Here is a 13990-nt window from a genome sequence, read left to right on the forward strand (position 1 = left end):
CCTGGTCTGATGGTCTCCAAGAGCAAACACAAGTAAGCTGTGGTTCAGGGTCTTGCTACAGGTGCCTTGTTCACAGACCCTGGCTTCTAGCTCCAGCACTGTATAGACGGGGGATGGTGGCATAATTTTAGCACTCATATGTATTCATTGTGTGTGGGGCACCTTTATCTATTTATCTGTGTTCACATTTATGTACATGGGTTTACATTTATTTACTTACTTGTGTGTGAGAGAGAAAGCGGGCACATGTGGAACTTAAAAAACCTTTTTGCAGGTTGGATCTCTCTCTTTTTAACATTTATCTTTATTTAACAAATTACTGCATGTGGAGGTCAGAGGACTTGTGAGAGCCTGCCCTCTTCTTCCGTGTGGGTACCGGAGGTCTAACTCAAGTCCCTCTAAGTGTCTCTGCACCCACCCGGCTTTGAGGCGAGGTCTCTCAGAGATCTGTCAGAGGCTCACTCCTATCTCTGCTCCCACCTCACCTTCAGAGTGCTGGTACCACAGATGTAAGCTACTTCACCTGGCTTTTTATGTGGCTCCAGGGAAGTTGGATGGCAACTTTACCTGCTGAACCATCTTGCTGGCTCGTTGGGGAGGATGGGGGAACATTATCAGTAAATTGTGTCTGATAAGAAATTAAACCCAGACTATGTAAAGAATTCCTAAATCTCAACCATAACAAGAACTAATTAATTCAAGTGAAGGCAATGAGCCTGTGAGATGGCAAGTGCTCTTTACCATAGAGCCATCTCCCCATCCCTGTCTCTCTCTTAATTTTCAGCGTCTCATTGTACTTGGAGTTCAGCTTTGACTGACTGGCTAGCCAGTCTCCCTTCCCTCCACGTGTGGGCTTACAGAACTCTTCCAATGGCCTGGCTTTTACACAGGTGCTGGGGACCCAAAAGCAGGTCCTCAAGCTTGCACTGGAAGCACTTTACCGTCAGAGACAATTTTGAGAGCACATTTATAAATGCTATATGAATAAAAGCTACACTGGCACAGAAATTTCCAGTTCGGCCGATCAAGACTCTTTGTAGTTCAACCAAATGTGCTTTTGGTCTGATTCATCCAAATAAGGCATGGCCAGACCCACATTCCTGAGGTTCTGTGTCTAAGGCCTTACAGCTTGAGGCCGACTCCCAGAGCCGCTGCTGGTGAGCTGCTGAAGGATCCTCCGCAGCAGTGACTTTGCCATAATCATGCTTTGTTGTTCTTTTGTTTTCGAGGCAGGGTCTCACAGACAGCTCAGGCTGTCTGGAACTCACTGCGGTCCGGTCTCTGTCTACCTAGGGTGGGATTACGGGCGTGTGCCACCAAGCCGCGAATCACTCGTACTAAATGTACCTCAGGGCTCATGATGAAATGAGAAAACCTTGTTGTGAGGAAGAAAAAAAAATTACAGGTAGACTCTGGCCAGGATCCTTTTTAAATAGCTTCCTCCTGGAGAAAACTCAGGCTATTTTTGGAAAGTGGGACATTTAAAAACTATTTCAAAATCTTTAAAATAGGGGGCTGCTTGTTCCCGTTCCTGAGAGTTTAGGAAATCGGAGGGTCTCAAAGGAACCTATCAGGAAGCGGTTGCCATCGTAGGATGCCAATGCGGGTCCTGGATTTCCGCCCAGGGATGCCTGTTCCCATTTCCGCAGCGAAGGCCGCGCCACGGGACCCCGCCCGACCTTGAAGGGCCGCTCGACCTTGAAGTCCACGTTTGCCTCAGTTACTCCCTCCGTGCAATGGGAAGATCCCCATCATCACCGGGGAAGGCCAGAGGTCCCGCCACGCTCCTAAGGACTGCCAGATTGCGTGGCCACCTTGCTCAACTGCCCTGCGACTCTTCCCCCACCCACCGCGCCGCAAGCCCTCGGTAGGAGCCCGCGGGCGGGAACCTGCCTCCGCGCGCTACGGCGCACGCGCGCCTCGCTCCCCGCCCCGCCCGAGTCCGCGTGCGCCCATAGGCCCGCCGCCCCGTCACTCCGTCTGGGAAGCAGTTGTGATTGACCCAGGTCCGGGCGCGCGACCGGGCAGTGGGCGGGGCACAGGCCGGGTATAAAAAAAGCGGCGGCCAGGCTCGTGCCGCTTTGCAGACGCCGCTGTCCCCTGTCGTCTATTGCTGCAGCCATGGTCAACCCCACCGTGTTCTTCGACATCGAGGCCGATGGCCAGCCCTTGGGCCGCGTCTCCTTCGAGGTGGGGTGGGCGGTGACGCTCCGGGGTGGGGTCCTGGGGGCGGAGTGGGGGAGGCCCCCGCGGTCGCGGGCCGACCCTCCTGGGGAGCGAGCGCGGGCGGCGGCGCCATTTCCTGACGAGGGGCCATTTTGGGAGGCCGGCGAGGCGCGGGGAGGCTGGGCGGGCGGCGGACAAAGCCGGGCGCGGCCGTTGGGGGGAGGGGACCGCCGCCTCCCCCGCCCGCCCCGGCCTGCCCGCGGGCGCACGTGGCGGGGCCCTGTGGGGCCCCACGAGGCCGGGCGCACGTGCTCGGCGCGCCTCTCCCGTCGGGGAGCCGTTGGGCTCCGCCCTGCTGTGCGGCGGCCGGGGCCTCTCCCCGAGCACCCTCCCCGAGCCGCTGCCTTTTGGTTGCATCTGGGCAGAGACCCTGCCTAAGGTCTCAAGGACGAAGGCTCGGCGAGCCGGAGCGTGCCCGTTAGTCCGGGTGACTCGGGGGGTTCTTCCTAATGCGGGGTTTGGTAACAGGCTGTGCTCTATGACCATGACTCGAGCGTTTCTCCGTCTGGTCAGAAGCAGCAATATTTGTTTAGAGGCCCAAAACACTCCATCCACATCCACCCCCCCCAGCGGAAACGGGAAAGGCCTGGCCTTTGCTGGTACTCAAGGACCGCCTCCCGTCGCAGTGATGGCGCAGCGGGGGAGGCGCTCTGGAACCCCTCCCGATCACCCTCTGTGGAACAGACATGTTATGACTGGCCACGCTGCCGGTTTGCACTGACCAAGGTGGATTGCCAGTGGTTAGTGAATTCATTAATTTTGGAGATGTTAAGTGGTTGCTTAGAGATCAGTTAGTAATTAAAGTGTCCTAAGCAATTGGCGTCCTTCTTTTACAAAATGAAACGTTCTTGTTAACTCCAGTACAAGGCCTTAGGCCACAGTGAAATGTTACATAGTGTCTATCCTGTTACACGATTTCTCCAGAAGCTATCCTTGGTTGGGTTTTGATGCTCTTAATTCCAAAGCTAGATTTCCCCACCTACCAGTGCAGGAGGTTCTAATTAGTTTTCAGCCAGCGTTTATCTGTAGTTAGAGCTGATAATTGACAAGGGAAAGTTTCCTGTGGAAACTTGGCTTATGCTTAGTACTGGGTAGGAGGTTAGTATCAGGTTAGCCAGAGCTTAACAGGAGTGAGACAGGACCTGCAGTTCCATAGGTGAGAACAGAGACGGAGCTGCCAAGAAGGGCTTTAAAGCCTTACTGGCAATAAAAAATGGACTTGCAACGCTCTGAGAAAAGGAATTAAAAACCCTTTAAACCATAGTATATTCATCTGAGAAACATAGTTGCTGCAACTTGATAAGAAATTGTGGTTTTCAGCTAGGTATGACAGGGCTTGTAAACACTGAGGAGAAAGGGTCAAAGCCCCTACTAGGATGTAAGGGACCAAGAAATGGCCACTCAGCTGATGCTTAAAGCTACACTGACAAGGTTGAAGGTGTAGCATTTTCACTGCCAGTGTCTAACAGCTTATTTACCTAATACATCGTGGGACAGTGCTTTTTCAGAATTTTTGATTTTAGATTCCAACATGAAGTTGGAGGTGATGTACATTTGAGAAGCCTGAAGTCTATTCAGAAGTAGGTGTGATGTATTAAAAGCTCTGAGTCATGCTTAAGGAGCCTGCCACTATTTAAGTTATGACCAGTTTCGGATAGTCTGCATATCTTTGGTTCTCATGTTTCTCCCGACCGTGTAGGACCTTAAAAGTTGTTAGGAGTGATTTTTACTAGGAATTGAAAATGGTGTTCTCTCCTAGTAAGAATGAATTTATGATTTAGAAATCCTAAAGCTAAGTGTATTAGGTGTGAGCATAGTCACTATGTGTTGTTAATTAGCTGTTATTTTACCTTACAGCTGTTTGCAGACAAAGTTCCAAAGACAGCAGGTTGGTTTTTTTTTCCCCCCCTTTTTAAACATTTAACAGTTTTATGGATAGTTATTTTAAGAAGAAAGTATATATGTGTGTGCATTTTTGTTTCTAACAGAAAACTTCCGTGCTCTGAGCACTGGAGAGAAGGGATTTGGATATAAGGGTTCCTCCTTCCACAGAATCATTCCAGGATTCATGTGCCAGGTACGAAATTGACTGAATATTTTAGTTATTTTAATTTAGGATTGAATGTTTCAACTGTGCCTTACCTGAGCCAGTATTATACCATTTATTTCCAGTTACATAGTTTTTTTCCAGTATGTGAAGGTATGCACATGCATAACAGTGCACATGTGGAGGTCAGTTCTTCAAAGCAAGTGCCTGCCATACAAGGATCCCAGAACTCTGGGTGTGGAGGCACATGCTCTGACACTGTCAGCCAGCCTACCTAATGCTTTGAGCCCTAGGCCGATAAGACTTGCCAAAAGGTGGATGGCCCTTGAGGACAGCAGTTGAAATCCTGTGACTTATATGCATACAACAACAAAGAATTCAAAATGCATAAAAGCTGTACCTTGTAGACTTTCCAGTTACACTGCCAGAGTAACAAATTTCTATCTTATGTTCACAGGGTGGTGACTTCACACGCCATAATGGCACTGGTGGCAGGTCCATCTACGGGGAGAAATTTGAGGATGAGAACTTCATCCTGAAGCATACAGGTCCTGGCATCTTGTCCATGGCAAATGCTGGACCAAACACAAATGGTTCCCAGTTTTTTATCTGCACTGCCAAGACTGAGTGGTAAGAAAAGAAACATGATAAATGATCTGTTTGAGAGAGAACAGAGCCCTGCTGAGGGTCACTTGTTCAGTATTTCTTTTGTTCCACCTCTTAGATAGTGGAAGTTAAAGCCAGTAAGAATGCTGATTGTATCTGGATTGTAGCTGTCTTTATCTTAGTGTGCAATCTGCCTCTAGTTGCTGATAGTAGTTATCATTCTTCTACAGGCTGGATGGCAAGCATGTGGTTTTTGGGAAGGTGAAAGATGGCATGAACATTGTGGAAGCCATGGAGCGTTTTGGGTCCAGGAATGGCAAGACCAGCAAGAAGATCACAATTTCCGACTGTGGACAACTCTAAACTAATTCTTTTGACTTGCGGGCATCTTACCCACCAGACCATTCCTTCTGTAGCTCAGGAGAGCACCCCAATCCCATTTGCTCGAAGTACCCTGTGATCTCTGCTCTCGCTGAAGTTCTTTGGGTTCCATATTTTCCTCATTCCCCTCCAAGTCTAGTTGGATTGCAGAGTTAAGTTTATGATTATGAATAAAAATAAATAAGAACGGTTTGTCCTTGTTTGTACTGGGATATTGGTATAGGTCTCTAAGCAACTGGTTAGGTTACTTGGCTGTGAAGATAGCAGCACTTGTAAGGTTTTTGTTTGCCCTAACCCAAGAGGTCTTAACTGCCACTGGAGTAGAATGGGGTTAATCCTTGAAACCCAAGTAGACATGTGGCCAATCGAGTTAGGTCACTTGGGACTGGAGTGGGATTTGTGCTTATTAGTACTTGGTTCTTTTTCCAGAACTGAGGCTGCTCACCACCTCTAATTCAAGATCCAGGAAAGCCATTGCCCTCTTCTGATCTCTTTGGGTACCTGGTGTACAAACATGGCATACATATAGGCAAAATATTCAAGATTGAGAAGTCATTCTTGGCTATGTTTTTGTTTTGGTGCATATATGTGTCTAGAAACTGGAGGTTTCCAACCTCTTGGAGCTTGAGTTAGAAATGGCTGTGAGCTACCTGATGTGTTAACTGAACTCTGGGCCTTTGCAAGTGCATCTGATTGCTGAGCCATCTGTCTAGCTCCTAAACACTTTAGTTAGTATTCTGTTGGGTAGGGATATACATGTGGATTTTAGGTTAACTTTCAGGTTTGGTGGCAAGCACGCTTACCCGCTGAGTCACCTTGCCAGCCCCAGTATCTCATACAGTGATTACCTATATTAAGATTTATTTTTTTAGTTATCTTCATTTAGATGTAATTTACATTGGAATTGGAATTATAATGTTAAACATCCCTTTCAACAACTCGAATCACATTACTAGAATGGAATGGGTCCCTTGTGGCTAGAGTCTGAGCCACCTGATATGGTTGCCAGGAACCAAACTTGGATATATTGGATATATACAATATATTCTTAGCCACTGAGCCGTCTCTCCAGTTTTAATATTTAAAAAAGAAATGCCAGATAGTTCAGGGTTAAAATCATTTATTGTTGGAGAAGACCTGAATTAAGTTCCCAGTGCCCACAACCATCTGTGACTCCAATTCATGGAATCCAGTGCCCACTCCTGACCTCCATGGGCACCAAGTATACATGGTTCATATACAGAGATGCGTGCACACACACATTAGGGTATTTTCGGTTTTTGTGTGTGTGTGTGTTTTTAACACTTAAGAGCCAGGTGGTGGTGCATGCGTTTAATCCCAGTACTCAGGAGGCAGAGGAGCCAGCTCTACAGAGTAAATTCCAGGGCTGTTACACAGAGAAACCCTGTTTCAAAAATTGAAACAATGTTTCTTGTCTGCTGTACACCTGGAACAGCAAGGGACTTGGCCTCAGACTTGATACAACCTAAAAGCTAAACAGTAACTTCCTGAGAATTGAAACAGCCTCAAGCTAGGCATGGTGATACAGGCCTATCTTTCACCACTTTAGGAAATAAAAGATGTATCAAGTTTGAGACTAGCTTCAGCTGCATGAGTTCCAAACCAGCTTAAGCTGAATGAGAAGTAGTTACATACCCAGAGCCTCACACAAAGTGAATGTCCCACCACTGAGCTATGCCTCCAAGCATGTTCACTTTTTTATTCTTAAAGCAACTTGAGGTGGCTGGAGAAATTATAAGCTCGTGCCCCTCCCCAAATTTGAGGCCAGCCTGATCTACATAGGTCTAAGCCAGTAATGGCCCATAGAATGAGACCCTGTCTCAAAATTAATAAGCCAGACCAAACAAAAGACTGGATACAGCTATTTAAAGTGTTGCATAGTTTTGTCTCCTAAAAGTTTGTGTTGAACTTCAATCCCCATGATGAAGTACTAAGAGGACAGAAACAAAACAAAACTGGTGTTTAGAGGTATGTTTTTTTTGGCTTTCCTTTTTTTGTAGTCTTTGTAAGTCTGGAATTTACTCTGAACTCATAGGCTACCTCCTTCCAGGTGCTGGGTTCTGGGGTCAAAGAGGAACAATCCTAAGAGCTGATGAGTGCTTGAGAGGTAGTTGGTAAGTGAGCTAATTGTTCCTTCTCAGTGAAGTAGGCTCAGCATGGCAGGGGAATTCATGAATGAGCTAATCAGACGAGAAGCTCTAAGTCATTCAATGACCACGTTTTGTTTACCTGGATGTTCAATGACTACAGAATCTATAACTAAACACTTAGCATTAGTTTAGCATTCATTACTCAGAACTTTTAAGTATGTGCAGAAAAAAAAAACAGCACTCATTTAGGACGACAGACCCTGTTGTCCAGCTCCATGGTGGACCTTGGCACCCCTACCAACTCCAGCATTATAATGCCTGCATGACACACATTGCTTCTTTAAAGGGACATCTCTTCAGATACGCATATCTGAAAACAAATGTGGAGAGGAGAAAGTGCACAGAGGCATTCCAGGAGCTGGAAAAATGGCTTAGGTGTTTTCACGGGTGTTTATACGTGTGTGTGTGTGTGTGTGTGTAATTTATTTTTTTTCTCTGAGCATTGGTATGAAGGTGTCAGAATCCGTGGAACTGGAGTTATACACAGTTAATGAGTTGCCATGTGGGTGCTGGGAATTGAACCCCTGGTCCTTAACCACTGAGCCATCTCTCCAGCCCTTCACGGGGTTTCTTAAAGTGAACACAATGATTTGCATGGTTTTGTAGATATTTTGGGTTAATAGGGTAGCAAATCATTTTCAAGGTCACCTCAGGCCAACAGATTTTTCTTTTAAGACGTCTATGTAAATCTGGCATATGTATACTGAGTGCATTTGCCTGTGGACTGCAGAAGAGAACATCAGATCCCTCATGGAGCTGGAGTTATGAGAAGTTGTGAGCCACCCTGTGAACCCTGTGAGGCCTGGGAACCTGATTCAGATCCCCTGCAAAAGCAGAGAGAACCCTTTACTGCTAAGCTGTATTTCCAGCTCCTGAAGGCTCCTATGCACTTTCTCCTTCCCACACTTTTTCTTGATGGTGACAGCCAGAGAGCCAGTCTCTGTATCACCAACAACCCTTCTGAAACAGTGTATGGCAGAATCTCAGTACATGGAGTTAAGAGAAAGACACAGGAAGGAAAGCACACCTACTGTCACAGAAAATCAAACTTGTTCCGAGAGAACCCAGCAGAGTTCATACAAAGCCGGCTACAGACACCCAAGGCTCCCTGTCCTGGATGAGCTAGCCACTGGCATGGATTGGAAGCACAAACACATTTCAGGGCCACTCCAGCCAACTCAGATCAATTAAGTTGGAATGGAGACGCTGGCTAAGAGCCTAGGATCAGGGTTTGAGGCGAGCTGAGCATGATCAGAACTGAGCATGGTGTGTGGCGTGTGAACGCACTTCTGGATCCCCCTGAAAATATCGAGATGTATGTATGTGGTCACAACCCAAAGTGGCCTGAAGAAAAGGAGAGTTACTAAGGAACTGGTACCAGCCAGTCAAGAGAAAGGAGACATTTTGAGTTGGGTTGGAATTGCTAACATTTTTATCAGGGTAATGACAGGATCCCAAGGTGATGTTGCTGAATTCTATACAATGGATATGGCCACGGCAGTTCATCACCATGTCCATACCCATGCTTAACTAGGTAGTCTAGGTTTCTGGGCAGTTGGCAGTGTGCTGCTTTCCCACTGACCATTCTTGGGAAGAAAGACTTACACTGCTAGAGTGGAATCTTGCTCCACATGCACAGTTAATTGGACAGTGAAAGCCAAACTTTTTGGCTCCACACCAAGGATAAAGCCTCCATGCCTCCAGGAAGTGTATCTAATAGCTACCTCATCTATGAGCTGTTTGAAAAACCTGAGACTAGATGAAAAGCCACCAAAGCTCTGAACAGTCTGCTCTCCCCACAACTCTAGAACGAGAGCTTTGTGATGCTTCTACCTTCATCTTCAGAAAAACTAAAAACTGACATGGCATGCCCACAGCCATACCCAATCCCTTGTATAATCAAGCTCTTTGCACCAACAGAACCTATTCTTGAGGTCAGACTGCTGTGTATGAGCTTGGCAAGTACTTTTTAATCCGAATTTATAAAATCAGACCCCTGGGGCTGGAGAGAGAACCCAGCAGTTAAGAGCACTTCTTGTTCTTTTGGAGGACTGTGGTACAGAACTCCAGTTCTGAGGGATTCAATACCTTGTTTGACCTCCATAGCAACAGGAATGTACATGGGGCATAGACATACATTTGAGCAGAACACTCATAAAATGTAAAAAAATTAAAAAAAAATGAGACTGATTAGTTTATTTCCCAGTTATTCTTGGGATTAAATAGGTAAGTCCATGGGGGCTGGAGAGATGGCTCAGTGATTAAGAGCACTGTTTGCTCTTCCTAAGGACCCGAGTTCAAACCCCAGCACCCACATGACAGCTCACAACTGTCTGTAACTCCAGGCCTGACACCAATGCACATAAAAGAAAAGATTGTTTAAAAAAAAAAATAGGTAAGTCCATATAAACCATAATGATTGGTTTTCTTTTTTGTTTTTGTTTTGCAAAATAGGGTTTCTGTGAGTAGCTCTGGCTATCCTTGAACTCACTCTACAGATCAGGCTGGCCTCGAACTCACAGAAACCCACCTGCCCCTGCCTCTGGCCTGCTGGGATTAAGGGCATGTGCATCAACCATGCCTGGTTGGTTTTCAAAGAAAATGTTGAGTAGCCTTTCCTATCTGTAGAAAAAATTCAGGGTTTGGAATGTTGTTCAGTGGTAAAAAGCCCTGGGTTCAAACTCTAGAAGCATGAAAAAGAAAAAGCTACAAAACAATTCTTTAACTCTTTGAGTTAAACAGTGTCATCCGTTTCTTACCTCAGACATGTTGCTCTTGTGTTTAGTCATCTTGTACTTTGTGTGAAGTGGAGCCATCCCCTTCACAATTACCACTGTTTAGATGGAAACTAAGAAGATGGATGGTTCTGAGAATGCCACGTGGCCTGGGTGGCCAGGGCTGTGATGTAGGCGCTGCTCTCTCTAACATTGCAAGTGCTGAGGGAACCATACAGACTGCTTAGTCCAGCCCACCCCTTCTCACACAGAATACATTTAATTCCATCATATAAACTAGGAGCAACTTCGTCCACATGAAATTAACAAGCTACAGACAATGCAACATTCAATGAAGCAGAAGATGCAGGGAAAACTCATGCTAGCTGAAGTTTTTCTTTTCTTGTTATAAACTATACAGGAGAAGTTTAAGAAAAGACTAAAACTGACAACTTTCTAATTTGGAAAAGTGACTAATTTTATTTTTCAATTTTTATTAAACAATATACTGAAATCTAAGTAACAGCTATGAAAAGATATTTGTTGTTTTGTTTTTTGAGAGAGTTTCTCTATGTACTGTCTTAGAACTTCTAGTGACATTTTTTGAGAATTCTAGATTCTTTAAAAAACACAGAAATGCTGTAAGACTGTGCTTTTGTTTTAATCCCAGGTGTAGAGATGTGGAGCTGCTTCCGACTGTCCACAGCAGCTGACTATGATTTGTCTCATGCTCTAGCAGTAGTGTGGTTTTGCCAGCTACAGCTACTTTCTGTGATTGTGTGGTGTTTGGAATTCTGGAAACTTTTTCAGAGGGAACATAAATGCTAGGGCCCCAAGAGGTGTGGTGGGTGGTTGTTGTTTACTTAGGGAGGAGGGCTGCAGTTTGTTAGTAGCTGTGGCCAAAAAATAAAAATAAAAGGAAAAAAAATTACATTCAGGGATCTCTCTCCCTCCCTGCCCCCCGCTATCCTTCTTTCTCTCCTGTGAAACTGGAATGAGGGAGGATAAAGAAGGATCCACAAAGTAGCAAAGATCTACTACTATAGGAACTCACTCTGTAGACCAGGCTGGACTCAGAGATCTGCTTGCTTCTGCCTCCCAAGTGCTGGGATAAAAGTTGTGAGCTATCACCACCCAGCTATGGAACCTTCATCTTATTTGTTTGTAAAGTGGAATTTTCTATTAGATGCAAATGTAGACATTTGAAATTAGAAAAGAATTCAAATCAATTGGCTAAAGCTTTTTTTTTTTTTTTTAAAGAAAGATGGGGTCTCATGTAAGCCACACAAGCCTTGAATTCACTATGTAGGCAAAGATTGACCCAAGCGCTAGGATTACAGGCATGTACCATAGTATCTATTGTTGGGGTTTTTTCCCTTTTTTCTTTTTGAGATAGGGTTTTGTTGTAGAAAATAATAATTGCTAATAATATTTATTATTAAAAGCCTATAATTATTACGACGGTTTTATTTAACACGATATCAAACAATAAAGACAAAGGCACCTGATAAATTTTACATATGCAAGTACGTATGTGCACCACTTACATGCCTGGTACTCATAGATGCCAGAAGAGGGTGTTAGATGCCTTGGAACTGGAGTTACAGGGGACTGGGAGCAGCCCCATGGGTGCTGGGAGTTGAACCCAGGTCCTCTGGTAGAGTAGCCAGTACTCTTAACTGCAGAACCATCTCTCCTGCCCCAATCTTAACAAAAACACCGCTTTCTATATCTGATAGTTTAAAATAGGAACAAAAGGGACTGGAGAGATGGCTCAGAGGCTAAGAGCACTGGCTGCTCTTCCAAAGGTCCTGATTTCAATTCCCAGCAACCACATGGTGGCTCATAACCATCTAGAATGAGATCTGGTGCCCTCTTCTGATGTGCAGGCAGAATATAAATAAATAAATCTTAAAAAAATAAAATAGAAACAAAAACTATAAAATGGGTGCTGGAGAGATGGCTCACAGGTTAAGAGCACTGCCTGCTCTTCCAGAGGTCTTGAGTTCAATTCCCAGCAACCACATGGTGGCTCACAACCATCTGTAATGAGATCTGGTGCCCTCTTTTGGCATGCAGTTGTAATGCAGACAGAACATTGTAAACATAATAAATAAATCTTAAAATATATATATGTAAAATGGGTCTAGCGAGAGGGCTCAGTTGGGAAGTGCTTGCTTATGTCGACATGAGGATTTGAGTTTGGATCTTCAGTCCTCATGCAGAAAAGCACAGTATTAGGGGCTGTAAGATGGCTCAGAGGCAAAAACTTGGCTTGTAAGCCTAATGACCTGAGTTCATGCCAAGAACCCACAGAAGGGTGGAGAGAACGGACTCTGAAGTACACATGTACTGTGGCAGGCAAGCAAACACATCCTCAGTTCCCACCCCTATCCCCTGAGACAGGGTTTCTTTGTGTAGTCCTGGCTGTCTCAGACTTGATGTGTAGACCAGGCTGGCCTCAAATTCAGAGATCCGCCTGCCTCTGCCTCCTGAGTGGTGGGATTAAAGGTGTGCGCCACCACCTGCCTGGCCATACTTAAATTGTAAAGCACTAAAAAAGCAAAATTCTACACACACAGTAGCACCCATCTATAGTAACCCAGCATCAGAAGACAGAGCCAAGCAGATTCCCAGAGTTCCTTGGCTAGCCTGTTTAGCTGAACAGAAAAGTTCCAGGCTCAGTGGGATCCTGCCTTAAAGGGAAGGTAGAGTGTGACTGAAGAACTCACTTGATACCTCTGGCCTCTATACACATATAATAATGTATTCAGTAACAACTCTACAGGACTCAGTTTCTTCAAAAATTAAAGTTCAAGAACAGACCTATGGCTTAAACAAGTGAACAAAAGTAATAAGAAAATGCAAAATACAGGCTGGGTGTGGTGGCATATGGCTATAATCTCAGCATGCGAGCGGTAGAGGCAAGAGGACCAGGCATTTAAAGTGCACCCTCAGCCAAACAGTGAGCTCAGACACACTGGGCGATATGAGGCCCTGACTCAAAAAACCAATACCGGGCCTCAAAAGATAGCTCAGAGGTTAAGAGCACTGGCTGTTCTTGCAAAGGTCCTGAGTTCAATTCCCAGCAACCACATGGTGGCTCATAATCATCAATAATGGGATCTGGTGCCCTCTTCTGGAGTGCCGGCACACATGCAGGCAGAACACTGCATAAATAACATATCGTACAAAAAAAGGGGGGGGAGAGGGGGTCTGGAGAGATGTCTGAGCGGTTAAGAACACTGGCTGTTCTTCCAGAGGACCCCAGTTCAACTCCCAGCACGCATATGGCAGCTCACAACCGTCTGTAACTCTAGTTCCAGGAGATCACACACCCTCAGACACATGCAGGCAAAACATCAATGCACGTGAAATAAAAATAAATAAATTATAAAAAGAAAAAAAAAAAAAACCAAAACAACCAAGATAGAACTTGTCGAGCTTTTTTTTTAACTGTTTATGTTCTGCCTACATATATACCTGCCCACCAGAAGAGGGCACCAGATCTCATTACAGATGGTTAGGAGCCACCATCTGGGAATTCAGCTCAGGACCCCAGAAGAGCAGCCAGTGCTCTTAACCTCTGAGCCAGCTTTCCAGCCCAAACTTGTCTAGATCTTAATTCAAATAAACTATAAAAAAATAAAACTGTAGGGGCTATAGAGATGGCTCAGTGGTTAAGAGCGCTGTCTGCTCTTCCAAAGGACCTGGGTTCAATTCCCAGCACCCACATGGCAGCTCACAACTGTCTGTAAAGCCAATTTCAAGGGATCTGATACCTTCACACTAAATACACATAAAATAAAATAAAAATAAAAATAAAACTGCAAAAAAATAAACAT

General features: G+C 45.3%; 1 protein-coding gene across 1 annotated transcript; it reads left to right on the plus strand.

Annotated features, from left to right (window-relative positions):
- Nucleotides 1-2044: 2044 nt before the first annotated feature.
- On the plus strand, nucleotides 2045-5452 carry Ppia (peptidylprolyl isomerase A). Its single transcript, XM_021632741.2, has 5 exons — nucleotides 2045-2190; nucleotides 4084-4114; nucleotides 4215-4303; nucleotides 4731-4903; nucleotides 5110-5452. Exons 1-5 carry the CDS (start codon nucleotides 2122-2124, stop codon nucleotides 5240-5242), a joined length of 495 nt encoding a protein of 164 aa, XP_021488416.1. The 5' UTR covers nucleotides 2045-2121; the 3' UTR covers nucleotides 5243-5452.
- The last annotated feature ends 8538 nt before the right edge of the window (nucleotides 5453-13990 follow it).

The sequence above is a fragment of the Meriones unguiculatus genome, chromosome 12, assembly GCF_030254825.1.
Source record: "Meriones unguiculatus strain TT.TT164.6M chromosome 12, Bangor_MerUng_6.1, whole genome shotgun sequence".
In the NCBI taxonomy this organism is placed as follows: domain Eukaryota; kingdom Metazoa; phylum Chordata; class Mammalia; order Rodentia; family Muridae; genus Meriones; species Meriones unguiculatus.

What these genes read in the sequence shown, in the direction of transcription:
- Ppia (XM_021632741.2), top strand. Translation starts at nt 2,122, where the DNA reads ATGGTCAACCCCACCGTGTTCTTCGACATCGAGGCCGATGGCCAGCCC. An exon ending in CAAAGTTCCAAAGACAGCAG is followed by an intron (nt 4,115 to 4,214) that starts GTTGGTTTTTTT and finishes TGTTTCTAACAG; the next exon opens with AAAACTTCCGTGCTCTGAGC. An exon ending in TTCCAGGATTCATGTGCCAG is followed by an intron (nt 4,304 to 4,730) that starts GTACGAAATTGA and finishes TTATGTTCACAG; the next exon opens with GGTGGTGACTTCACACGCCA.